Genomic DNA, 24,980 nt, shown 5'->3' with positions numbered 1-24,980 from the left:
CTCCTCTCTGGTGGAAGCGTCTTCGAAAACCATCCGGACAAACACAGCCATCTGAGCGGTATCAGCCGCATCCACCGACTCGTCACATTGAATTGAAAACCATTTGCATTTAATCATGTCCCGCTCCAACTGACCCACTGCATCGGCAGAGAGCGCAGACACTCGCCGTGCCACTGTGTTTGCGCCAAGCTGTACATCAGCGATAGCGGACATGATTTCAGTCTTACTTTTATGGTCCTTGAATAATGTGTCGGCCACCGCTGTCATTGCTTCCTTCACCATCCCGCCATCGGTGTATGGCTTCTTGTGTTTTGTCAAAATGTGCGCCACTTTAAATGATGCCTCCGTGGCCGCGTTGGCTTTCTTCGTCGGTCCGATGAATAAACATTGCTGTTTTTTAAGGTTTGCTTTCAGCTGGTTCACTTTCTCAGTCCGTAGAGTGCTGCCTGCTGGAAAATCCCGCGCAAAGTTACCGTGGACTTGAGTGTGGTGGCGCTCCACGTTACCTCTTTTGCCGACCGAAACACTGCTCCCGCATATGAGGCACACACACTTGTCCTTCACGCTAGTAAAGAAGAACTCGCATTCCCACTCTAAATGGAAATGGTATGTTTTCTGCTTTTTCTTGACTTGGCCACCTTGGTTTTCCATCTTTGTTGTTTGTGTAAAGTTCTGCTAATACCACCAAACTCCTCACTTTAGCTTAGCGAGCGTACAACGTCACTCAACGTCACAACGTCACTTTGGCTACATTTACACCGGACACCAATGTGACATATATGTGAACGTAAGTGAGATGAGGTGCATTTACTGTCGTCGGAATATTATTATTTTTAATTTTTTTAATTTTTTTAATTATTATTATAATTTTTTATTTTTTTCGGTCAACCTATCAGGCGAGCTACTGAAAACCTGCCCGCGAGCTACCGGTAGCTCGCGATCGACGTGTTGGAGACCCCTGGTCTACAGGGACACCCTGGTCCAGTGGGAAGCCATTAGTTACCTGGCTCACCTCATGGCTGTTTCTATAGGAACCTGGGAGTCGCCAGGGTGGAAGCCTTTGTGCCGTCACCTTTGAGACTCGGTAAACAACAGGAAAATCCACCTTTCACCGCAATCACTTCCTTCAGTCCGCGCGGTGAGTCCCATCTACAGTGTCTACGGGAGGTTACAGCTGCACATTGAGCCACACTGGCTCCTAGTTTGACTTGTGGATCGAGGCGAGGGGAGGTAGGGGTTTTGGTGGCGGGGGTGTGGTTCACCCAGGCCTGATTGGTCGGGCGCAGCCTTAGTGGTGAGTATTCAGCAGGGTGTGGAGATGTTCTTGAGCGCGACGGCTCCTCGTGGATCCTACAACGTCCCCATCAACATCAACCTGCAGGGAGCGCGCAAGAGGCCCACGAGGTAGGACCCGGACCCGCTCCACTCTCACAGAGAGGTCTGCTTCATTACCAATGTGTACACAGCAGCTGTGTGCGTCAGCATTCTCCCTGTTCTGTTTGCTTTTCTGCACCCTTTACCGTGTCATCCCTAGGGTGTGCGATGCAGAAAGAGAGACCGAGAGAGCGGGAGAGAGTGTGTTTGTGAGCTTGTACACATTGTCCACATAGCTGCATTGCATGAATTTGTGCCAGTGTGAATCTGTAAGTACCGATGTGTAATCCATATTAATGTGGAGATAAAGTAGGCAGGTGTTGAGTCTCTGCCATGCAATGGTCATGCATATATTAATGTCCCCATACAATCTAGCGGGTTTGTGTGTGTGTGTGTGTGTGTGTGTGTGTGTGTGTGTGTGTGTGTGTGTGTGTGTGTGTGTGTGTGTGTGTGTGTGTGTGTGTGTGTGTGTGTCACAGAGGGCTGCTCCAGTCACGGCCAGTGCAGGAGCAGATGTGGAAGGTGGCTGATGATGGCGGCCTCAAGGCCCAGATTCCCGTATCCAGTGCTGGGGAGGACAGGGCCGTTCTACTTGGCTTCACCATGATGGCCTTCTCCGTTTTAATGTTCTTCGTGGTGGGAATCACCACAGTCAAGCCCTATTTGAACAGGTAAGGATGTGTGAACACAGGTCAAACCCTTTGTGAACAGGTAAGGATGGGTGAATACAGGTAGGACCCTATGTGAAAAGGTAAGGATGTGTGAATACAGGTAGAACCCATCGCTGTTTTTCCATCAGCATTATTGGCTGTGCTGAGTCGTACCGTTCAACGCTGATTAGCGTCTCCACTACCAGTTTAAGAGCTCCATGCTTTGCCGCTTTGCCTCCAAATGGGGTGCGGTGACTTCAGTCTAGTCGCTGGGTGGAGTCAGAAATTATCTATCAAATTGTAGGAATATAGACCTATAAAAATACAATAATCTGTGCGTTCTAGTGTCTGAGACATGTCTACATGCACAAAGAGTATGGCTAGTTCTTAACAGCTTGATTCTTTATTGTTTGTTCCTGTGACTATATAAGCTGAAGGGGTAATAGTCATAAATACTGACTTGATCCCACCAACTCAAGCAGCACTCAAAGAGCATGCCAAACGTGCTTCTTATGAGGCTGATATGTGTGGGGATAGGCATTGAAGCGACATCCACAAATGAATAGCCCGTCCTGACTGGGGATGGGTGGAACAGAACGAGGGGTGCGGAAAGTCCTCTGGACTCCACTTCCACCTATTGCGGAGAGTTTAGGGAGCAGCCACAAGTGGGAGCACCAAGGCATGTACTGGAAGGTATAATTGGTTCAGATATGGACTCAGTTGCACATGCCTATGTAGTTGCCCCTGCTAGAACCTAGTTATTCCCCGTTGTCCCCTGTGTTTGTTACTTTGTAACATTGCTTCCACTGCTTATATCTAACAGAGAAGCACATTATCAATTTAGTTCCTTAATATTGTTTGAGATGCTTTCTGTTTTTGTCATGGTTCAAATATTGTGCTGGCCAGAGATAATGTTGCTTCTTGATTTGTCCTTATTGACGTTTAGTCTTAGCCATTGTTCGATTATTATTTTGGAGCACTGTCCATTCAGCACCACAAATGTAATTAATAATCTTTTTTTTTGTTTCCCCACCCCTTAGTCATTTTTTAATGGAAAAATTGTCTGTAAAAAATAGAAATAACATCCCTTGTGAATGTTACTTTGTCGTGGTAAGGGAGCTTGTATACCTCAGTCAACCCTGAGAGCTATGCTGGTGGGACACAACTACTGACAGGTTTTACCAAACTGGAAAGGTCATGGGCAAGGAGTCAGACAAAACATAGTTAAACAACCCCTTTTGACAGAGCCTTTGGTGGAACCCAATGCATTTCTACGCGAAAATGTGTGTTTTAAAAATCATGGGGGGCTGCAGTCATCCTGAAAAATGGCCATGATCTTGAAATTTCAAGTGGCTGTGGGTTGTTCCTTGTCAAATGACCCTTTGAGACGGCTCATGGCACTTTTCATGCTTTTATCACCAACTAAATGATTTCTTAAGCCTAACTGCGCCACTAAGGTGGTGGCCATCTTAAAAATGGCCGCCATCTTGAATTTCAAGTAGCTATGGGTGGCTTCAGAGTTTCCGGAGTTTTGGAGGTTCAGACCTTAAGCTTGGAGGAAAGTGCTTTGAACACACTGTTGAGTCTGAATTTTCAATCTGAGTTTCATGCAGAACTAAAGCTACCCGAGTCCTATGAGTTCACCACACAACAATGGCTGGCCATTTCGCTGTCATTACATTGATAAACTAAAGTGAACTTGCAGCAAGCACTAAGAGGCAAACTTAACACCCATTCTAACAATTGCATTACGATACATTACAGCTTACAATTATAAACATCCCCTGATATATTCACGCTCATGTTCAACCATCGCAAGCGGTTCTAATAACTGATGCATCTGATTCAACAGAGAAGCACAAAGAGGCTCCTGTGGGCATCCATACTTGTTGTTGTTATGAAGTCTAGTCTCAAGAATGATAGTTTTTAGGGGGGAATATTGAATGTCAAACATTGAATTAATCATCGTGGATATCATTGTGTGTCACTGTCCATCTGAAACAACCCAAATATATTAAATGTGTCCGTAACTAATCAATAAAAAGTTACGTTAGCATATAAAATACAAAATAGGATACAATAAGTATGCGACCAGTTAGACCCTCAGGTAGACCCCATGTGACCATTTAGTCCCTCCGGTAGAACTAGGGTTGCCACCTTGGATTTGGGAAAAAAAGGGACACTCGATCAAATGTTTGGGGCGGAGGGCTCGGCCATTATTACCAGTTCAGACTGACCAATGAACATACAATTCGGACAAAGGAGACGGAAACAAAGTCATGTTAATAAATATTCGTTCAGGGGTCACCAGGGTGGATGTACACCAGCAGATAATTTCAGTCCAGCAGCCAGGTCAACACACTAGACTAGAACACAGAGAGACATCACATGATGAGACTTGATCACAAACTTTCAACATTGATATTATTTCAACATTTATATTTTTGTATTTCTTGTTTGTTTTGGTGTTGTGAGTGTGTGTGTGTTTGTGTGTGTGTGTATGTGTTTGATTATACGTATGCGATTAGATTAGTATGTGTTTGTTTGTACGAGAATCGGAATGTATGGTTAATATAACTGTATTTATGGACTCCAGGAAGAATAGCCATGATACTGTGCTGTCGCAATTGGATATCCAATAAAAAATAAATTAATCAATAATCAATAAATCAATATGGGCAATTGGAATTTTTTGAAGACCCCCATGAAACTAGCCGTGCTATCTATGAGCAAATTGTGGATATTATAGAAAAAAATGGTCTGCTTACCAGATTACCGTTGACCGTATAGTTTTTTTCGTACTGGTGGCTTGCTTGTTTTATTTGCTCCATCTCCTTCCTCGTCAGTCTCTCCTCCCATTGCAAATGAAGACGCAGCGCTCGACTCCACTCACACTGAGTGACTTTCCTCCACTTTAATATGTTTATGTTTGAAATTGTGTTCCCGCTCTGTCTGAGAAGCGCAAGAATGGGGCGTCATGGTCACGTACGCAAAGCATAGACGGGAAGAAAACTGGGACAATTTTAAGAGCCATAGAAGCACAGGAACCATACTAGATTACAGAACGAAAGTAATCAAATGAGGTGTTTGCATTTTCCCCCAAAAAACGGGACAAATTGTGTCCCGGGAGAGATTCATTTTTTCCCGGGACAGCTGGTGAGAAAAGAGAACAATTCTGGGAAAAACAGGACGGGTGGCAACACTACGTAGACCCTCAGTTAGACCCTCAGGTAGAGCCCCAGTTAGACCCTTAGGTAGACCCTCAGGTAGACCCCATTTGACCAGGTAGACCCTCAGGTAGACCCCATGTGACCAGGTTAACGCTGAACGGGTAAAGGACTATTGAACAGTTAAAGAAGAAATCCGGTTTAAAATGGATCTGGGATATGTTTAAGATGATAACAAGATGGGATGTTCGTTTGGGAGCACAAAAGCGCATGTAAACGCATTCTTAAATAGGCTGTTTTTAGCCGATTCTACCAAAACGCTATAAACTGGGAACCATGGGGGCATCTTGTCATGGTAAAAACAAAATTGTTATTTCAAACAATTTTGTAAGTAGATTGACGAACACAGAGATTGTGACATCCGTCAGCAACACACAAGCTCTGTGTTCGCCAATCTACTTATCGAGTCTTAAAAACAAAATGCCGTCGACGGGTGATCTACTGATGGTATTGTGTGTATAAAATGTACTTTTTAATAAACAATCTGTACACTTACAAAGTTCTCAATGACTCGTTTTATATTTTAAGACCCCTATTATACTATCAAAGAAGTGTCGGGCTACTTCTAGCCTTTTAAGTTGTTTAAAATAACGATTTCGTTTTTACCATGACAAGATGCCCCCATGGTTCCCAGTTTATAGCGTTTTGGTAGAATCGGCTAAAAACAGCCTATTTAAGAATGCGTTTACATGCGCTTTTTTGCTCCCAAACGAACATCCCGTCTCGTTATCATCTTAAACATATCCCAGATCCATTTTAAACCGGATTTCTCCTTTAAACCTTGTATTGGTGTGTTAACTGGTTAGAATTATTTAAGTAAAGCTGTGTTTCCCTGGTTGGTCCTGTGGGTCTGTGACGCCCCTTTGAGACTGTCACCGTGGTAAAGTTCCATACCAAGAAAAACTTGACATACCTGATTGGCCGGTGTTCCCCTAGCAACTGGGTGGAGCGCGGCGGCTGCGTGCTGGTCCAGGTGGAGCTCCTGCAGGACTGGGTGGAGTGCCGGGGGGTGAGCATCATGCCCTGCCTCCGGGTCACCGTCAACCACAGCGCCTCCGGCCGGGCCAGCCTCCTGCACCACCACGAGGACGCCCTGATCCTGGCGCCCCAGGTACTGCACAGGTCATCCCATCCAGGCTTCTCCCTTGGGCGGGTTTGCTGTTCGTCTGTTCAGGAGGAATATAATTGAATGCAAATTATGGGATATCTTAAATTTGAGCATGCTGGAAATTATGGGATCAGAAGCACCTTGTTCTGTGCTCTCTAGTCTTGTCTTGTAAATAGTGTGAACGTGTGGTGGACGGAGGGAGGCCCTCATTGTCACGCTATTTGATCCTGAAGCGCTGCAGTTGGGCAGGACTATGGGGGTAATAACAGGAGTTAGGGCCTGGATCACTTCTATCCAACCTGGCCTCAACATTCCTCAACAAAATTAGGTAACATCTAATTACCTCAAAGAAGTGGAGATGGCCAGAGGGGGACCATAGTAAAATAATTTCCCCAAAGGCCCCCTGAAAAGGTATCTGCTAAGAATTGGGCCACACATTAGCCAATGGTGTAATGAGCAGATCAATCTTCCCAGCCTAAGAAATAATGGTTAAGAACACAGGGCAACTTTCAAACAAACCTCTAAGTCTATTAAGAGGGGAATTCTGAGCCCCCGTAACATATCTCTTCTCCCAGTGCTTCTACATCCCCAAGTGTAAGATGGAGGCGGCGGCACTGCAAGCCGAGGCCCTGGTGGTGAAGGACAACCTGGGAGAGCAGCTGGGCCAGAGCCTGGCTTGTCTCACGGACCCCGCCAAGCACCGGGGCCACGCCTTGTTGCACAGGAAGTACTCCCTGAGGAGGGCCCTGCTGGCCCTGCTGTGGCCCAGCCTCATGCTAGGTGGAGGGGCCCTGCTGGTGGTACTAGTGAAGCTCACCCAGCAGCTCGGCCTCGTTCACCGGGACCTGGGCCGGAGGGGCCCCGAGGACCGGCCCCTCCACGTCCAGACCTAGCCCCCGTCCCCGTGCACTGGGACCAGGGCCCCGAGGACCGGCCCCTCCACGTCCAGACCTAACCGCCGTCCCTACGGCCCCTTAGCAGGCCCTCAGCGGAATGCAATGCAGACCAGATGCCTGTGGTTGGAGTTGGATTATGATGACAAGCGACAAACACACACAATTAAGACTGCGCTTTCAATAAAGACAAATATTTTTTATTTAACAGTACAATGAGTTTATGAATTAATACTTTTGTCAGACATGGGTTCATAAGAGGAATAGGGGAGGGGAGGGAAGTGGGTTGACAAGATCATTCTAAGAGGTGTTATGGAAATGTACACATGAATAGATGTATCATATGGATGATGTGTCCTTTACAACAAACAAAAACATAAAACATGCAGGGCAGTCCCTTACTGAGCTCAGATCTCTCTCTGCACAACAACACTCTGCACTTTTCAAAGACCCGTCCTTCAACAGTTAGGATTCATATCGTTTCGACAGCTAGGAGCCGTCTACTTGGTTTCACTAAGAGAACCGCTTCACACAATGCACGACTCCAACTTAGTTTTTATTTTTTATTTATTTATTTCTTCCTTCCATCTTTCGCCGATTTCGACAGACATCAGCTCCTCTGCCTATACGTTTTAAAATACAAAAATATATTACCTCTGTAGCGTTATTCAAGGAAAGCATTTGCACGTTTTTTCGGTATAAGTTACCTTCATCGTGACATTGTAGTACCACACACAAGTACAAGTAACAAGGTCATTTTTCTTTCTTTTAACATGAAATTCAAGTAAACATCAGGTCAACCAAAAGACAATCGCACTCGGGACCTCATGCATGATGCAGCGATAAAATGACCAAAGCAACCACATACAAAGACAAAGTGTAGGGGGGGGAAGGCATTGAACTTTAGGATAATTTTTTCCATCTTATCGTCTGCATGTGACACTCTTGAATGGGGCCAGCCCATTGGGTCTGTATCCTGTACGGAAACGCACACATTCACTAAGGCATCGCTATCCTGGGCAGTCCACGGCCCCTCATCCACAGGTCTTAGTGAGATACATGTGTATCTATGAGAGACGTGAGGCCTGGCCAAGAAGGCGTCCATCTCTTCTGTGTTATTTGGTAGAGCTGAGACAAGGCCTCAACTCTCAGATGTAATTCTTTAATTTCCCTTTGAGGTTCAGACTATTTCTTTGGGAACGGGTTTCAGGGAATTAAAGATCACAAGGTTGGATTGTAGAGTAGATTATTTCTAAATCACCTACATCGTCTCGGTATCTAGCTGAAGAGGCTTGAAGCAGAGGGTTAACAGGTTAAAACAGGGTCGCCATGAGGGCTGTGGTGCCCATACAGGTCATGACTCAGCACAACAGAAATGAAAGTCAAATCAGAACATGGAAAAGGCAGGGTTGATGGTCCTTCTGTGCGTGAGCAGCCAGTTCTACAGCGATGATGACGCAGTATCATCGGTTCATTTTTCTTGTTATTATTCTTCATTTTCATCTTCTCTGTTCAGTCTATAAAATGCTAGCCTTGGACTGCGACAAGGTGGGGAAAGTCATCTGGGTTTCACTTCATCACTTTGTCGAGGACTTAACCAGAACACGTTTGTGTGGGAAAGTACGAACAGACAAATAAGGTACAGTTTGCATAGTGTAACACAACATCACGATGAGAACAACGGTGTGCCTTACAGTCACTCACAGAAACCAAATAAGGACAACGATAAACAAGAATAGAGCTGAACTCAAACATGTACTTTAGCTTTCTCAAACCTTGAAATGGGTATTTCATCCCTTGCAACGTTAAGTAACTTAATGCTGGAAACACTAATTATAATACTGACAGATAACATTTTTTTTTTTTTAATAAAATAAAAAACTGAAATGGAGCAAAGATCAGTGCTACGTAGATAAACTGGAATTGGAATAGTAGTGAGTTAAAAACAACAAATGATGTATAGGTGGCTTACAGGGACTTTGGCTCAGTATAAAATAAAGACTTAAAAAGGTATATGTGCACAGTAAGCATCCAGGGATGAATATACTGCAGTAAAAAAAAAAAAAGGCCAGGCCCACATCTGTAGAACGAGAGGGGATATATGGAGGACACGAACATTAAAAGAAACAAAACAAAAACGTGATAGTCGTCAGCGGGAGTCAAACGTTATACTTTGAATAAACTCAGCTTTTTGCGTAACACCTTGTCCACAGCAGAGCAACCCTCCTGTCCTTTGCAGCGTTTTACCGAAGTGCCGATGCCTCCAGATTCAACCTGTCGATCGGCTTTGAGGGCACCTCAGGGATCTGTTTCGGGTCCGCTTTTGAATTCCTTGCCATGCATCCTCCGGACAAAAGAGGCCCAAATTGAGGCGAGATGTGCTCTGCCTCTTTCAGGTCCTCATAGGTAGTGGGTAGAACATAACTTAGTGTAACTGCTAGGCGACCAGAATAAGTCATACTGTCTTTCAATGCTGATGTTTTAAGGATCAACTAAGCAGTGCGCTCATGGTTTGGTGCTTACAGGAAGAAGGCTGAATGTTCCCCGCTCTACTCTTCCCTGCTGTGGAGAAGGAAGAAGATCTGAGCGGAACCTCTCCTGCTCCCCCCGGGTCTTGGGGAGTTCCGCGGAGCAGACGGCTGAGGGTCAGACGCAGAGTAGAAAAGGCAACAAAAGCACGCCGGCGATCGTCACGGCGCCCTAGACGGCATTCTAAGAGAGGAAGGGGAACGACTCCTTCCACCGGGTGTAGGAACCTTTTCCTTTCAGTCCCAACCGCTCTCGCCTCATGCCCACCGTGGTCGCCACTGCCGCGGGGGCTACGCCCGCTTCAGTTCATGGCGTGCTGGCGGATGGTGTGGAAGATCCAGTCCATCTTTGTGGTCCAGCCACCATGGTGGGCATCGTTCATCTGCTTCATGAAGTAGTCAACAGCCTCCTGCTCTGTCTTGTCCAGGGCCAGCGTCTTGCGGATGTAGGCAATGTCGTCGAAGGACTGCAGCTCGGGCATGCCGGAGCCCAGCATCATGGAGAACAGGTTGATGAAGAGGTTGGCATGCTGGCGGATGGCCAGATAGGCCTTGTAGCACATCTCCTGGAACCTGAAGGGGGGAGAGTGGGAGAGAGGGAAGGACATAGGCAAGAGATATGAGTGGGAGAGAGTGGGGCGAGAGAGTGGGAAGCAGAGGGAGAGAACATTGATATTTAGACCTTAAGGGCATTTAGCCGACACTTTTATCCAAAGCGAATTGCATAAGAACCAGTGTTTCCCCCAGCACTGTATGGTTAAGGCGGCCGCCATACCAATACTAGGGCCCCGCCTTGAATACCAATGTATTGAAAAATATATATACATATCTATATAAATATATCAGTGTCTCCCCTGTATGCATTTAAAAATATGACCGCCGCTGCTGAACATCTTTTTTTTAACAAGAGGAGAGGAGAGCTTCAGCTTATCTCTTTAAAATACGAATTTTGCACTACGCAAAATAATATAACATTCCGTGCGCTACGGACACTGGATATGGGTTTCATATCCAAGTCACTTCACACACTTGTGAGTAAAGCATATAAACGGAGAGGAGAGGAGAGCTCTGTCTTATCTCTTTAAAAAAAATAATGTTATATTATTTTGCGCTATGGATGCTTCATATCATATCAAAGCTTCATTAACTGTAACGCCTGAACGTCTGCCACCAACTGAATCTGCGACCAAATTTCACTGTCGTAGAGCATACTACCAGGTCATGGTCTGGATGGGAACAGAAGATGGTGTGGATGCCCTGAACTGGGGGTGGAGCTTGCAGGACAATAGATTTGTCCCACTCATGTCAACAATGAATGTTGATCCAGACAGTCTCTTGAAGGTCATTCATTGTAACTGTACCACTGCCTGCAAGAAACTCCGCTGCTCTTGCAGAAAATATGGACTACCTTGTACTACTGTCTGTGGACCATGTCAACTTAAGGAATGTGACAATCCACATAACAAGTTTCTTCCAGAGGAGAATGTTGTTCAACACCACCTTTCTAGTTTGAATAGTAACCAATTTTAACCATTTAACCAATGTAAGCTTACAGGCAGTCATTTTGAAAATGATGCCTCTCTAGCAGTTATATTTACCTAGATTTTTCGCACGTTCTTAATGTATAGAGGTACCAGAATCAGTTGAAACATTCTTTTGTAACATTTTCCATTTGAGATGTAGCCATTCTAAGCTCCATTCTACTTATTTAATAATAAGGGGTTAGTATTGGCAAAACCGGTTGTAACCGTTTTCGTGTTAGGATTCGTGTGGAAGCCAGATACGCAAACGAGGAAGTCATCGGCCCTCCACCAGCTGGGAAACGTTAGAGTTCCGTCGAATTGCTTTGTTTGAATAATTTTTGTAGCTTTATATACAGCCCCATGGTAAATGCAATTACACTGTACATCCAAAAGTATTTTCTGCTCAATCTACAAGGTTTAACAACATACTCCTCGACTGTATGTTTGTATACATCGCGCAGGCTTGATGCGCAGGTTTTATGCGCAGGCTTGATGCGCAGGCTCCGCCTTGTCTTATTTTTTTGGTTGAGAACCAACGCCACACAGTGGCCTTGAATATGTACTACAGCGTTACTACAGCTAGATGTGTTTTTGCAATGAGTCCGTCTTTACAGAGAAATTCCTGAAACGTTGCAAGGAAAACGGAGGGGAAAATATTGTTTTCACTAGTGTGGATGGGGCCTAAGAGACATTATAGAGAAAGAGGGAGGGTGATAGAGTGAAAGAGAGGTGGAGAGGGGAAATAGAGTGAGCGAGGCTGCGAGAGAATGGGAGGCCGAATGGAAATAGATGTAGACAAATAGGGATGGGCATAATTAATCGATGCTCGATAATCGATCGTTAAGAAATACGTCGATCAATTTATATTGTTATCGATCAAAAGGACGTTGTGTTGCATACTGTGAGTCTTGAAGCATTTAATTGAATATCACTATGTGGGAGAAATACCACCCTGCCGACTGGTGGAAAGTGAATGGAAGAAGGTTCCTGTCAAAGTTAGCGCGACAATACCTCTGCATCCCCGCAACTTCGGTCCCGTCAGAGCGGGTGTTTTCCGCTGCTGGACTGACAGTTACAAGGCTGTGTTTGCGTCTGACCCGCGAGCATGTTAACATGCTTATATTCCTAAACAAAAATATGTAGGCTGGAGTTATGCTATGGACAGTAGGGACAGTCACCACCGTATGTGAGTCGCTCTTTTTTTTCTTAATGTGTTGTCTCTCGCTCCGCTTTTCTTTCGGCTTGGTGCCTCTTGGAGTCGTTACATTTTGCCAAAACTGTGATATTTTAGCAACAAGTTCAGCCTTATATATGTTCAATAAGGTAATGCTTTTAGATAGACTAGTTCATGCAATTGTTGGTAAATGGGTGGCTCATCTTTTTGTTGCGAGCCTTTTCCGCACGCCGGCTGCAGCCTATAGGCATTATATGTCGGCCTTTTTTCCCCCGTTTTAAACAGTTATACCGTTTAATGCCCACTTTTAGCCTACTGCCTTTGTTTGATTATTGTTGTCCGATAAGTTGGCTACTTATTGTAATTGGAATAGGCTACAGATTTAGTCTTGTTGAATCGTTTCCAAACCTTTAAGAGCGCCTGTAGGCGCATTGTTCGGACTTTACGAGCACCGCATAGGCCTATAACGCCTGTATTTATTATTTTAAAACTGTTAAACAGTTGTAGGTCTTCAAGTTAACTGTATTGTATTAATGTTGGCCCATACATTATTGTTGGAATAAAGATTTCATTGATAAAAACATGCTGCATTTTCTACCAACGGGAATTTCAATATAGCCTAGAAAAAAGTTAATGATTAATCGATAATTGATCGATAACTCTAGCGATGCTCGATCAAGGAAATTTCTTCAAATGCCCATCCCTATAGACAAACAAAACACACATCAGATTTGTCTCTGCAAAAATGCAGAGACAAAACAAACAGATAATGATAAGGATAATAAAACGCTTAATCCCCTATGGAAACTGAAGGAAATGACAAAGTACCTCTCAAACTCCCTGGTCTTGGTACACTCCTGGGTTCCTTTGCTGATGACTATTAAGAAGTCCTGCGTCAGAACAAAGGGGACACGCTCTCGCTTGTACCCAAACTTCTTCTTCTTGTGATCCAGGAAGTGGCCGAAGTCGATGTGGAACAGCTATCGGGGGAGGGGCAACAACAAGTAGAGTGAAGCAAACGCTGTCAAGCGTCATCGGTGTGAAGACACACACATCGACCGCCATTAAGAGTTTAAAACCCTTATCGTTCTAATGCGATCTGTTACGTGTTATGAGGTGTTGGCCCTATTTACCTAGCAGCCATCTTGGTTCTTAACGCTAGCTCTATATTCCACATTCAGTTCTCTCCAGGCTGATATTAGAGCCGGGATGGCCGCTAGGTGAATAAAGAGTAACTTTAATAAACCAGGTGGACGTAGGCCAGCTGAACCTTTACCTGTCCGTCTTCTTTCACCATAATGTTGCTGTTGTGTCGGTCTCCGATGCCTAGGATGAAGGTTGCTACGCAGTAGCCTGCGCACGACCGCGTGAACAGATCGACGGCCTGGTCATACCTGAGGAACAATATCAAATTTAAATAACAATGCATTACGATAACATCGCAGTAAATAATCTGGCAGCATACCCTTGAATCCAACAACCATCACAGCAATAAAACACAGTATATGTTTTAAAGTGTGTGAAAATACAATTAAAGCATTTTATCAGATTCAATAGGCAGGTTACTGATTCAATACACCAAACGTATGGCATGCCATTCAAGTACGAATCTAAGAAGTAAATACATCCATAAATAATTATGCCTATGAATTATATAAACATGGAAATGAAATAAATCCATAGATAAATAAAGATCACCTCATTATCAAACCTACATTATCTTAATTTAATTATTTATTAATTATATAATATCCTTTCCATACAAAAGTAACAGATGACTGCAATTGTCCCCGAATATGAAGCTACAACATGTTTTACCATAAAACTGAATCCAAACTGTCGATTATCAAAGCAAATAGCTCTAGGCTAAAGAGTCACTTTTTATAATTAGGATTCAGACATCCAAACCAGGCCTGCAGACTTCGGGTTTACTATCTATATTGTAGCCTAACTGTTTACAACTGCGGGGGAAGAGTTGATTAACTGTCCTAATCCGTGTGTGGATAATCAGATTCATAAACGTGATAAGAAATCTCCATTAGCGTACTGGGATTTTTTAAATGATTACAGGAATATGCAAATGTGTTTTCAGTATCGGTATGTGCCCGATCTGATGATTGATTGTGACACACACACACACACACACACACACACACACACACACACACACACACACACACACACACACACACACACACACAGAAAAGTCAAGGAGTTTTGCTCCAAGAGCAGGAATATATAGACACGTCATCAGTTACAACTCAATTTAACACCACACCATCGCACCAAGGTGGATCATTTGCGGCTTTAGCCTGTGAATAAATCAGTTCAACAAATCCCAATGGGGTTGCTTAGTCATAGTCCCCATGGTCCTGTACATGTTGGACATGCTGAAGCATAAAAAAAGCCTATTAACGTTTCTCGAGACACACAACTCTAATCCGAGGTGTTAAACTGCATTAAAGACCATCTGTTATATATATTGATCAGTAATATGCATAACATGCACTTAGGTACTTGAATAGGAGTTGCTTTATGGTATCAGTGGGTAGTTGTAACAGTTTCTCATTGGACACCACCCTAACCCGACAGAGAAAGCCTCCAGATAGATCCAGAAAACAGGGTAAACAACTTAAAAAACAAACGCCTCCAAAAAACATGAATGGATTTACAAAAGCGCCAAATGACTACCCAATCATCATCCCCCTCATTAGGGATGGGTCAGAATATCAGATTATTTGATTATTCGTTCCCGAGGGTCAAAGTTGATTTTTAACATTTGGACCGTTAACATTTTTTCCCATTCAAATAAACACGAATTAACGTACGGAAGTAATGTTGGACACTTCGAAGGGCATTATCCCGCTTATACCATGGTCACTTGCCAAAGAAAATAAACTAGAACTGCAAGCAGTTATGCAGGGGTCCAAGAAGTGTGCCTTTCGCCGGCACAACGCGCAAGAAATGTGCATTTCGCCGGCACAACGCGAAGCAAGTATTCAAAACGTTACCGTGAACAACATGTGGATATAAAGGTTTTGACTGTGGGAGCTTCGGTGTGGGAGTTATAGCCTAAAACGCGTTTTCAGAACATTCCATTGGCCAAATAGGAGATAGACAATGTCGTCGTTTTTTGGCGCCGCCCTGTGGCGAAATTTTCCCAAGACAATTTTCCTTTGCCAAAAACTCCCGCCCACATTAATAATTCTTGGCCATATTTTCTATATAGATTCGGGTTTGCCCCTTGATGGTTTCCCTTGAGTTTGAAGAACATTCCTTTGGCCAATTAGAAGATATACAATTTCCTCGTTTATTGCGCCCCCTAATGGCGAAATTATCCGAAATTTTTATCGTACGACATTAAGGTTGGCACCAACATGTGTGTACAATTTGGACTCGTTCCGATGTCTAATTTTGGATCTCTTTGGATTTTTGATTTTCCACGTCTAATTTAGCTCATAAACCAATATTCAAAACGCTACCGTTTCGTCGTCGAAGGTCGGATCAAAAAACTGTCTCACGATTCCTTTGCGTGTGCGTCTGAAGATGTCGTGTGCAAAGTTTGGTGTCGATTGGTCAAGAAATGTGGGAGGAGTAGGGAAAAAACAGTTTTGCGGTTTTCGCGATTTTGCGAAAAAAAATTATGGACGCAAATGGGCGTGGCCTATGCCAAAAGATGCAGCAGACTCCAGTGAATCTGTGTGTACAAGGTTTTGAATGGGGGAGGTTCGGTGTGGGAGTTATAGCCCCAAACGCGTATTCCTTGGTATAGCGCCACCTAGTGTTCGGCGTGTCTGGATTTTGTCGTCTGCGTACACATCACATACCTGGATCTAGTCATGCAATTGGCGTGTCGGCACCATTTACGGTTTGGGGTGTGGTACCACTTCTAGCTGGGAATAATAATAAAAAGAACTAGAACTGCAAGCAGTTATGCAGGGGTCCAAGAAGTGTGCATTTCGCCGGCACAACGCGACAAGAAATGTGCGTTTCACCGGCAGAACGCGAAGCAAGTATTCAAAACGCTACCATGAACAACATGTGGATATAAAGGTTTTGACTGTGGGAGGTTCGGTGTGGGAGTTATAGCCCAAAACGCGTTTTCAGAACATTCCATTGGCGATTAGGAGATGTATTATTTCGTCGTTTTTTTGCGCCCTCTTGTGGCGAAATTTTGCAAAGACAATTTTCCTTTTCCAAATAACTCCCGCCCACATTAATAATTCTTGACCATAATTTTTATATAGACTCGGGTTTGCCCCTTGATGGTTCCCTCATAGTTTGAAGAACATTCCTTTGGCCAATTAGAAGATATACAATTTCCTCGTTTATGGCGCCCCCTAATGGCGACATTTTCCGAATTTTTTATCGTACGACATTAAGGTTAGCACCAACAAGTGTGTAAAATTTGGACTTGTTCCGATGTCTAATTTTGGATTTCTTTGGATTTTTGATTTTCCACGGCTAATTTAGCTCATAAACCAATACTCAAAGCGCTACCGTTTCGTCGTCGAAGGTCAAATCAAAAAACTGTCTCAGGATTCCTTTGCGTGTGCGTATGAAGATGTCGTGTGCAAAGTTTGGTGTCGATTGGTCAAGAAATGTGGGAGGAGTAAGGAAAAAACAGTTTTGCGGTTTTCGCGATTTTGCGAAAAAAAATTATAGACGCAAATGGGCGTGGCCTATGCCAAAAGATGCAGCAGACTCCAGTGAATCTGTGCGTACAAGTTTTTGAATGTGGGCGATTCGGTGTGGGAGTTATAGCCCCAAACGCGTTTTCCCTTGGTATAGCGCCACCTAGTGTTCGGCGTGTCTGGATTTTGTCGTCTGCGTAGTCCGAAGAGATCTGGATCTAGTCATGCAATTCGCGTGTCGGCACCATTTACGGTTTGGGCTGTGGTCCCACTTTTAGGGGGGTAAGAATAATAATAATAGGAATAATAATCCTTACAAAAACAATAGGGATCCAACCTGTTGGCTTGGACCCCTAACTAGAACTGCAAGCAGTTATGCAGGGGTCCAAGAAGTGTGCATTTCGCCGGCACAACGCGACAAGAAATGTGCGTTTCGCCGGCACAACGCGAAGCATGTGTTCAAAACGCTACCCTGAACCTGTGGATACAAAGGATTTGACTGTGGTAGGAGTAGCGAGAGGTCAGTGTAGCGTTTTCGCGGCTACATTTTGTAGAAGATATACAATTTCCTCGTTTATTGCGCCCCCTAATGGCGAAATTTTCCGAAATTTTCCGAAATTTTTATCGTACGACATTAAGGTTAGCACCAACATGTGTGCACAATTTGGACTCGTTCCGTTGTCTAATTTTGGATTTCTTTGGATTTTTGATTTTCCACGTCTAATTTAGCTCATAAACCAATATTCAAAACGCTACCGTTTCGTCGTCAAAGGTCGCATCAAAAAAGTGTTTCATGCATTATTTGCGTGTGCGTCTGATGATGTCGTGTGCAAAGTTTGGTGTTGATTGGTCGAGAAATGTGGGAGGAGTAGTGAAAAAACAGTTTTGCGGTTTTCGCGATTTTGCGAAAAATATTCCTAGACGCAAATGGGCGTGGCCTATGCCAAAAGATGCGGCAGACTCCAGTGAATCTGTGTGTCTAACTCTTCTGACTGTGGGAGGTTCGGTGTGGGAGTTATAGCCCCAAACAAGTTTTCTTTGGTATAGCGCCACCTAGTGGCCGGCATGTCTGGATTTTGTCGTCTGCCGTCACCTCACGGACCTGGATCTAGTCATGTAATTGGCTTGTGTGCACCATTTACGGTTTGGGCTGTAGTACCACTTCTAACGAAGGAAGTATAACTAGAACTGCAAGCAGTTATGCAGGGGTCCAAGAAGTGTGCATTTCGCCGGCACAACGCGACAAGAAATGTGCGTTTCGCCGGCACAACGCGAAGCATGTGTTAAAAACGCTACCCTGAACCTGTGGATACAAAGGATTTGACTTTGGTAGGAGTAGCGAGAAGTCAGTCTAGCGTTTTCGCGGCGAAATTTTGTAGAAGATATACAATTTCCTCGTTTATTGCGCCCCCTAATGGCGAAATTTTCCGAAATTTTTATCGAACGACATTAAGGTTAGCACCAACATGTTTGTAAAATGTGGACTCGATCCGATGTCTAATTTTGGATTTCTTTGGATTTTTGATATTCCACGTCTAATTTAGCTCATAAACCAATATTCAAAACGCTACCGTTTCGTTATCGAAGGACGGATCAAAAAAGTGTTTCATGCATTCTTTGCGTGTGCGTCTGAAGATGTCGTGTGCAAAGTTTGGTGTCGATTGGTCAAGAAATGTGGGAGGAGTAGGGAAAAAACAGTTTTGCGGTTTTCGCGATTTTGCGAAAAAAAATTCTAGACGCAAATGGGCGTGGCCTATGCCAAAAGATGCAGCAGACTCCAGTGAATATGTGGGTACAAGTTTTTGACTGTGGGAGGTTCGGTGTGGGAGTTATAGCCCCAAACGCGTATTCTTTGGTATAGCGCCACCTAGGGGCCGGCGTGTCTGGATTTTGTTATCTGAGTAGCGGTGCCGATTCTGGATCAAGTCATGCAATTGGCGCGTGTGCACCATTTACGGTTTGGGCTGTAGTATCACTTTCAAGGGGGGAAGAATAATAATCCTTACAAAAACAATAGGGATCCAACCTGTTGGCTTGGACCCCTAATAAACACTACAAAAACAATAGGGATCCAACCTGTTGGCTTGGACCCCTAATAATAATAATAATAGGAAAAATCCTTACAAAAACAATAGGGATCCAACCTGTTGGCTTGGACCCCTAATAAAAATCCTTACAAAAACAATAGGGATCCAACCTGTTGGCTTGGACCCCTAATAAACACTACAAAAACAATAGGGATCCAACCTGTTGGCTTGGACCCCTAATAATAATAATAATAGGAAAAATCCTTACAAAAACAATAGGGATCCAACCTGTTGGCTTGGACCCCTAATAAAAATCCTTACAAAAACAATAGGGATCCAACCTGTTGGCTTGGACCCCTAATAAACACTACAAAAACAATAGGGATCCAACCTGTTGGCTTGGACCCCTAATAATAATAATAATAGGAAAAATCCTTACAAAAACAATAGGGATCCAACCTGTTGGCTTGGACCCCTAATAAAAATCCTTACAAAAACAATAGGGATCCAACCTGTTGGCTTGGACCCCTAAAAATCCTTACAAAAACAATAGGGATCCAACCTGTTGGCTTGGACCCCTAATGAAGACCATTCATTAGGGGTCCAAGCCAACAGGTTGGATCCCTATTGTTTTTGTAAGGATTTTTAGGGGTCCAAGCCAACAGGTTGGATCCCTATTGTTTTTGTAAGGATTTTTCCTATTATTAGGGGTCCAAGCCAACAGGTTGGATCCCTATTGTTTTTGTAGTGTTTATTATTAGGGGTCCAAGCCAACAGGTTGGATCCCTATTGTTTTTGTAAGGATTTTTTTTATTAGGGGTCCAAGCCAACAGGTTGGATCCCTATTGTTTTTGTAAGGATTTTTATTAGGGGTCCAAGCCAACAGGTTGGATCCCTATTGTTTTTGTAAGGATTCTTTTTATTAGGGGTCCAAGCCAACAGGTTGGATCCCTATTGTTTTTGTACGGATTATTAGGGGTCCAAGCCAACAGGTTGGATCCCTATTGTTTTTGTAAGGATTTTTATTATTATACTACCTCCCCGTGAAAGTGGAACCACAGCCCAAACCGTAAATGGTGCCGACACGCCAATTGCATGATTAGATCCAGAATCGGCACCGCTACTCAGATAACAAAATCCAGACACGCCGGCCACTAGGTGGCGCTATACCAAGGGAAAATGCGTTTGGGGCTATAACTCCCACACCGAACCTCCCACAGTCAAATACTTGTACGCACATATTCACTGGAGTCTGCTGCATCTTTTGGCATAGGCCACGCCCATTTGCGTCTAGAATTTTTTTTCGCAAAATCGCGAAAACCGCAAAACTGTATTTTCGCTACTCCTCCCACATTTCTTGACCAATCGACACCAAACTTTGCACACGACATCTTCAGACGCACACGCAAAGGAATCGTGAGACAGTTTTTTGATCCGACCTTCGACGACGAAACGGTAGCGTTTTGAATATTGGTTTATGAGCTCAATTAGACGTGGAAAATTACAAATCCAAAAAAATCCAAAATTAGACATCGGATCGAGTCCAAATTTAACACACATGTTAGCGCCACCCTTAACGACGTTCGAATAAAAATTCGGAAAATTACGCCCTAAGGGGGCGCTATAAACGAGGAAATTGTATATCTTCTAATTGGCCAAAGGAATGTTCTTCAAACTCAAGGGAAACCATCAGGGGCAAACCCGAGTCTATATAGAAAATATGGCCAAGAATTATTAATATGGGCGGGAGTTATTTGGCAAAGGGAAATTGTCTTTGGGAAATTTCGCCACAGGGCGGCGCCAAAAAACGACGACATTGTCTATCTCCTATTTGGCCAATGGAATGTTCTGAAAACGCGTTTTAGGCTATAACTCCCACACCGAAGCTCCCACAGTCAAAACCTTTATGTCCACATGTTGTTCACGGTAGCGTTTTGAATACTTGCTTCGCGTTGTGCCGGCGAGATGCACATTTCTTGTCGCGTTGTGCCGGCGAAATGCACACTTCTTGGACCCCTGCATAACTGCTTGCAGTTCTAGTTATACTTCCTTCGTTAGAAGTGGTACTACAGCCCAAACCGTAAATGGTGCACACAAGCCAATTACATGACTAGATCCAGGTCCGTGAGGTGACGGCAGACGACAAAATCCAGACATGCCGGCCACTAGGTGGCGCTATACCAAGGAATACGCGTTTGGGGCTATAACTCCCACACCGAACCTCCCACAGTCAAAAACTTGTACCCACATATTCACTGGAGTCTGCTGCATCTTTTGACATAGGCCACGCCCATTTGCGTCTAGAATTTTTTTTTCGCAAAATCGCGAAAACTGCAAAACTGTTTTTTCCCTACTCCTCCCACATTTCTTGACCAATCGACACCAAACTTTGCACACGACATCTTCAGACGCACACGCAAAGGAATCGTGAGACAGTTTTTTGATCCGACCTTCGACGACGAAACGGTAGCGTTTTGAATATTGGTTTATGAGCTAAATTAGACGTGGAAAATCAAAAATCCAAAGAAATCCAAAATTAGACATCGGAACGAGTCCAAATTGTACACACATGTTGGTGCCAACCTTAATGTCGTACGATAAAAATTTCGGATAATTACGCCATTAGGGGGCGCAATAAACGAGGAAATTGTATATCTTCTAATTGGCCAAAGGAATGTTCTTCAAACTCAAGGGAAACCGTCAAGGGGCAACCCCGAGTCTATATAGAAAATATGACCAAGAATTATTAATGTGGGCGGGAGTTATTTGGCAAAGGAAAATTGTCTTTGGAAAACTTCGCCACAGGGCGGCGCCAAAAAACCACCACATTGTCTATCTCCTAGTTGGCCAAGGGAATGTTCTGAAAACGCGTTTTAGGCTATAACTCCCACACCGAAGCTCCCACAGTCAAAACCTTTATATCCACATGTTGTTCACGGTAGCGTTTTGAATACTTGCTTCGCGTTGTGCCGGCAAAATGCACATTTCTTGTCGCGTTGTGCCGGCGAAATGCACACTTCTTGGACCCCTGCATAACTGCTTGCAGTTCTAGTTTTTATTATTCCCCCCGTAAAAGTGGGCCCACAGCCCAAACCGTAAATGGTGCGGACATGCCAATAGCATGACTAGATTCAGGTCCGGCACCGCTACTCAGATAACAAAATTCAGACATGCCGGCCACTAGGTGGCGCTATACCAAGGAATACGCGTTTGGGGCTATAACTCCCACACCGAACCTCCCACATTCAAAACCTTGTACACACAGATTCACTGGAGTCTGATGCATCTTTTGGCATAGGCCACGCCCATTTGCGTCTAGAATTTTTTTTCGCAAAATCGCGAAAACCGCAAAACTGTTTTTTCCCTACTCCTCCCACATTTCTTGACCAATTGACACAAAACTTTGCACACGACATCTTCAGACGCACACGCAAAGGAATCGTGAGACAGTTTTTTGATCCGACCTTCGACGACGAAACGTTAGCGTTTTGAATATTGGTTTATGAGCTAAATTAGACGTGGAATATCAAAAATCCAAAGAAATCCAAAATTAGACATCGGATCGAGTCCACATTTTACACACATGTTGGTGCTAACCTTAATGTCGTACGATAAAAATTTCGGAAAATTTCGCCATTAGGGGGCGCCATAAACGAGGAAATTGTATATCTTCTACAAAATGTCGCCGCGAAAACGCTAGACTGACTTCTCGCTACTCCTACCACAGTCAAATCCTTTGTATCCACAGGTTCAGGGTAGCGTTTTGAACACATGCTTCGCGTTGTGCCGGCGAAATGCACATTTTTTGTCGCGTTGTGCCGGCGAAATGCACACTTCTTGGACCCCTGCATAACTGCTTGCAGTTCTAGTTATTATTAGGGGTCCAAGCCAACAGGTTGGATCCCTATTGTTTTTGTAAGGATTTTTAGGGGTCCAAGCCAACAGGTTGGATCCCTATTGTTTTTGTAATGATTTTTATTATTATTATTATTATTTCCTGCTAGAAGTGGGCCCACAGCCCAAACCGTAAATGGTGCCGACACGCCAATTGCATGACTAGATCCAGGTCCGTGAACATTACGCAGACCACAAAAATACAGACACGCCGGCCACTAGGTGGCGCTATACCAAGGGAAAACGCGTTTGGGACTATAACTCCCACACCGAACCTCCCACAGTCAAAAACTTGTACCCACTTATTCACTGGAGTCTGCTGCATCTTTTGGCATAGGCCACGCCCATTTGCGTCCATAATTTTTTTTCGCAAAATTGCGAAAACCGCAAAACTGTTTTTTCGCTACTCCTCCCACATTTCCTGACCAATCGCCACCAAACTTTGCAAACGGCATCTTCAGACCTACACGAAAAGAAATGCTGGATTACTTTTTTGATCCGACCCTCGATGACGAAACGGTAGCGTTTTGAACATTGGTTTATTAGCTACGTTTTACGCCGAAACGCAAAAATTCAAAAAATACCAAAATTAGACATCGGATCTAGCCCACATTTTATACACATGTCGGTGTTACCCTTAATGGCGTTCAATAAAAAAAACGGAATTTTTCGCCATTAGGGGGCGCAATAAACGAGGAAATTGTATATCTTCTAATTGGCCAGAGGAATGTTCTTCAAACTATAAGGGAACCATCAAGGGGCAAACCCGAGTCTATATAGAAAATATGGCCAAGAATTATTAATGTGGGCGGGAGTTATTTGGCAAAGGAAAATTGTCTTTGGAAAATGTCGCCACAGGGCGGCGCCAAAAAACGACGACATTGTCTATCTCCTATTTGGCCAATGGAATGTTCTGAAAACGCGTTTTAGGCTATAACTCCCACACCGAAGCTCCCACAGTCAAAAGCTCTATATCCACATGTTGTTCACGGTAGCCTTATGAATACTTGCTTTGCGTTGTGCCGGCGAAATGCACATTTATTGTCGCGTTGTGCCGGCGAAATGCACACTTCTTGGACCCCTGCATAACTGCTTGCAGTTCTAGTTATTATTATTATTAGGGGTCCAAGCCAACAGGATTGGATCCCTATTGTTTTTGTAAGGATTCTTTTTATTATTATTCCCCCCTAGAAGTGGGTCCACAGCCCAAACCGTAAATGGTGCCGACACGCCAATTGCATGACTCGATCCAGGGCCCTGAGTTCTAAGCAGACGACCAAATCCAGACACGCCGGCCACTAGGTGGCGCTATACCAGGGAATACGCGTTTGAGGCTATAACTCCCACACCGAACCTCCCACATTCAAAACCTTGTACACACAGATTCACTGGAGTCTGCTGCATCTTTTGGCATAGGCCACGCCCATTTGCGTCTATAATTTTTTTTCGCAAAATCGCAAAAACCGCAAAACAGTTTTTTCCCTACTCTTCCCACATTTCTTGACCAATCGACACCAAACTTTGCACACGATATCTTCAGACGCACACGCAAAGAATGCACGAAACACTTTTTTGATGCGACCTTTGACGACGAAACGGTAGCGTTTTGAATATTGGTTTATTAGCTAAATTAGACGTGGAATATCAAAAATCCAAAGAAATCCAAAATTAGACATCGGATCGAGTCCACATTTTACAAACATGTTGGTGCTAACCTTAATGTCGTTCGATAAAAATTTCGGAAAAATTCGCCATTAGGGGGCGCAATAAACGAGGAAATTGTATATCTTCTACAAAATTTCACCGTGAAAACGCTACACTGACTTCTCGCTACTCCTACCACAATCAAATCCTCTGTATCCACAGGTTCAGGGTAGCGTTTTGAACACATGCTTCGCTTTGTGCCGGCGAAACGCACATTTCTTGTCGCGTTGTGCCGGCGAAATGC

At 44.0% G+C, this 24,980-nt stretch overlaps 2 protein-coding genes across 2 annotated transcripts in view; one reads left to right on the top strand and one right to left on the bottom strand.

Moving 5' to 3' along the window:
* Positions 1-999: 999 nt before the first annotated feature.
* Positions 1,000-9,318, top strand: kcnmb3 (potassium calcium-activated channel subfamily M regulatory beta subunit 3). Its single transcript, XM_030363570.1, has 4 exons — positions 1,000-1,404; positions 1,854-2,045; positions 6,188-6,362; positions 6,935-9,318. Exons 1-4 carry the CDS (start codon positions 1,319-1,321, stop codon positions 7,250-7,252), a joined length of 771 nt encoding a protein of 256 aa, XP_030219430.1. The 5' UTR covers positions 1,000-1,318; the 3' UTR covers positions 7,253-9,318.
* The window catches only part of LOC115548750 (phosphatidylinositol 4,5-bisphosphate 3-kinase catalytic subunit alpha isoform), a 65,061-nt gene continuing 47,882 nt past the window's right edge, over positions 7,802-24,980 (bottom strand). The window contains exons 19-21 of the mRNA XM_030363569.1: positions 13,754-13,871; positions 13,306-13,457; positions 7,802-10,353 (exon numbers count right to left, since the gene is read on the bottom strand). Of these exons, the coding sequence (XP_030219429.1) occupies positions 10,083-10,353; positions 13,306-13,457; positions 13,754-13,871 (541 nt within the window). The 3' untranslated portion in view covers positions 7,802-10,082. The remainder of the gene's footprint in view (positions 10,354-13,305; positions 13,458-13,753; positions 13,872-24,980) is intronic.

The sequence above is a fragment of the Gadus morhua genome, chromosome 8 (assembly GCF_902167405.1).
Source record: "Gadus morhua chromosome 8, gadMor3.0, whole genome shotgun sequence".
Classification (NCBI taxonomy): domain Eukaryota; kingdom Metazoa; phylum Chordata; class Actinopteri; order Gadiformes; family Gadidae; genus Gadus; species Gadus morhua.
Note: the sequence above shows the minus strand (reverse complement) of the source record. Positions and strands in the feature narration are given on the sequence as shown.

Coding starts and splice junctions, on each gene's coding strand:
- kcnmb3 (XM_030363570.1), top strand. CDS start 1,319: ATGTTCTTGAGCGCGACGGCTCCTCGTGGATCCTACAACGTCCCCATC. Junction 1,405..1,853: donor GCGCGCAAGAGGCCCACGAG/GTAGGACCCGGA, acceptor TGTGTGTCACAG/AGGGCTGCTCCAGTCACGGC. Junction 2,046..6,187: donor GTCAAGCCCTATTTGAACAG/GTAAGGATGTGT, acceptor GTGTTCCCCTAG/CAACTGGGTGGAGCGCGGCG.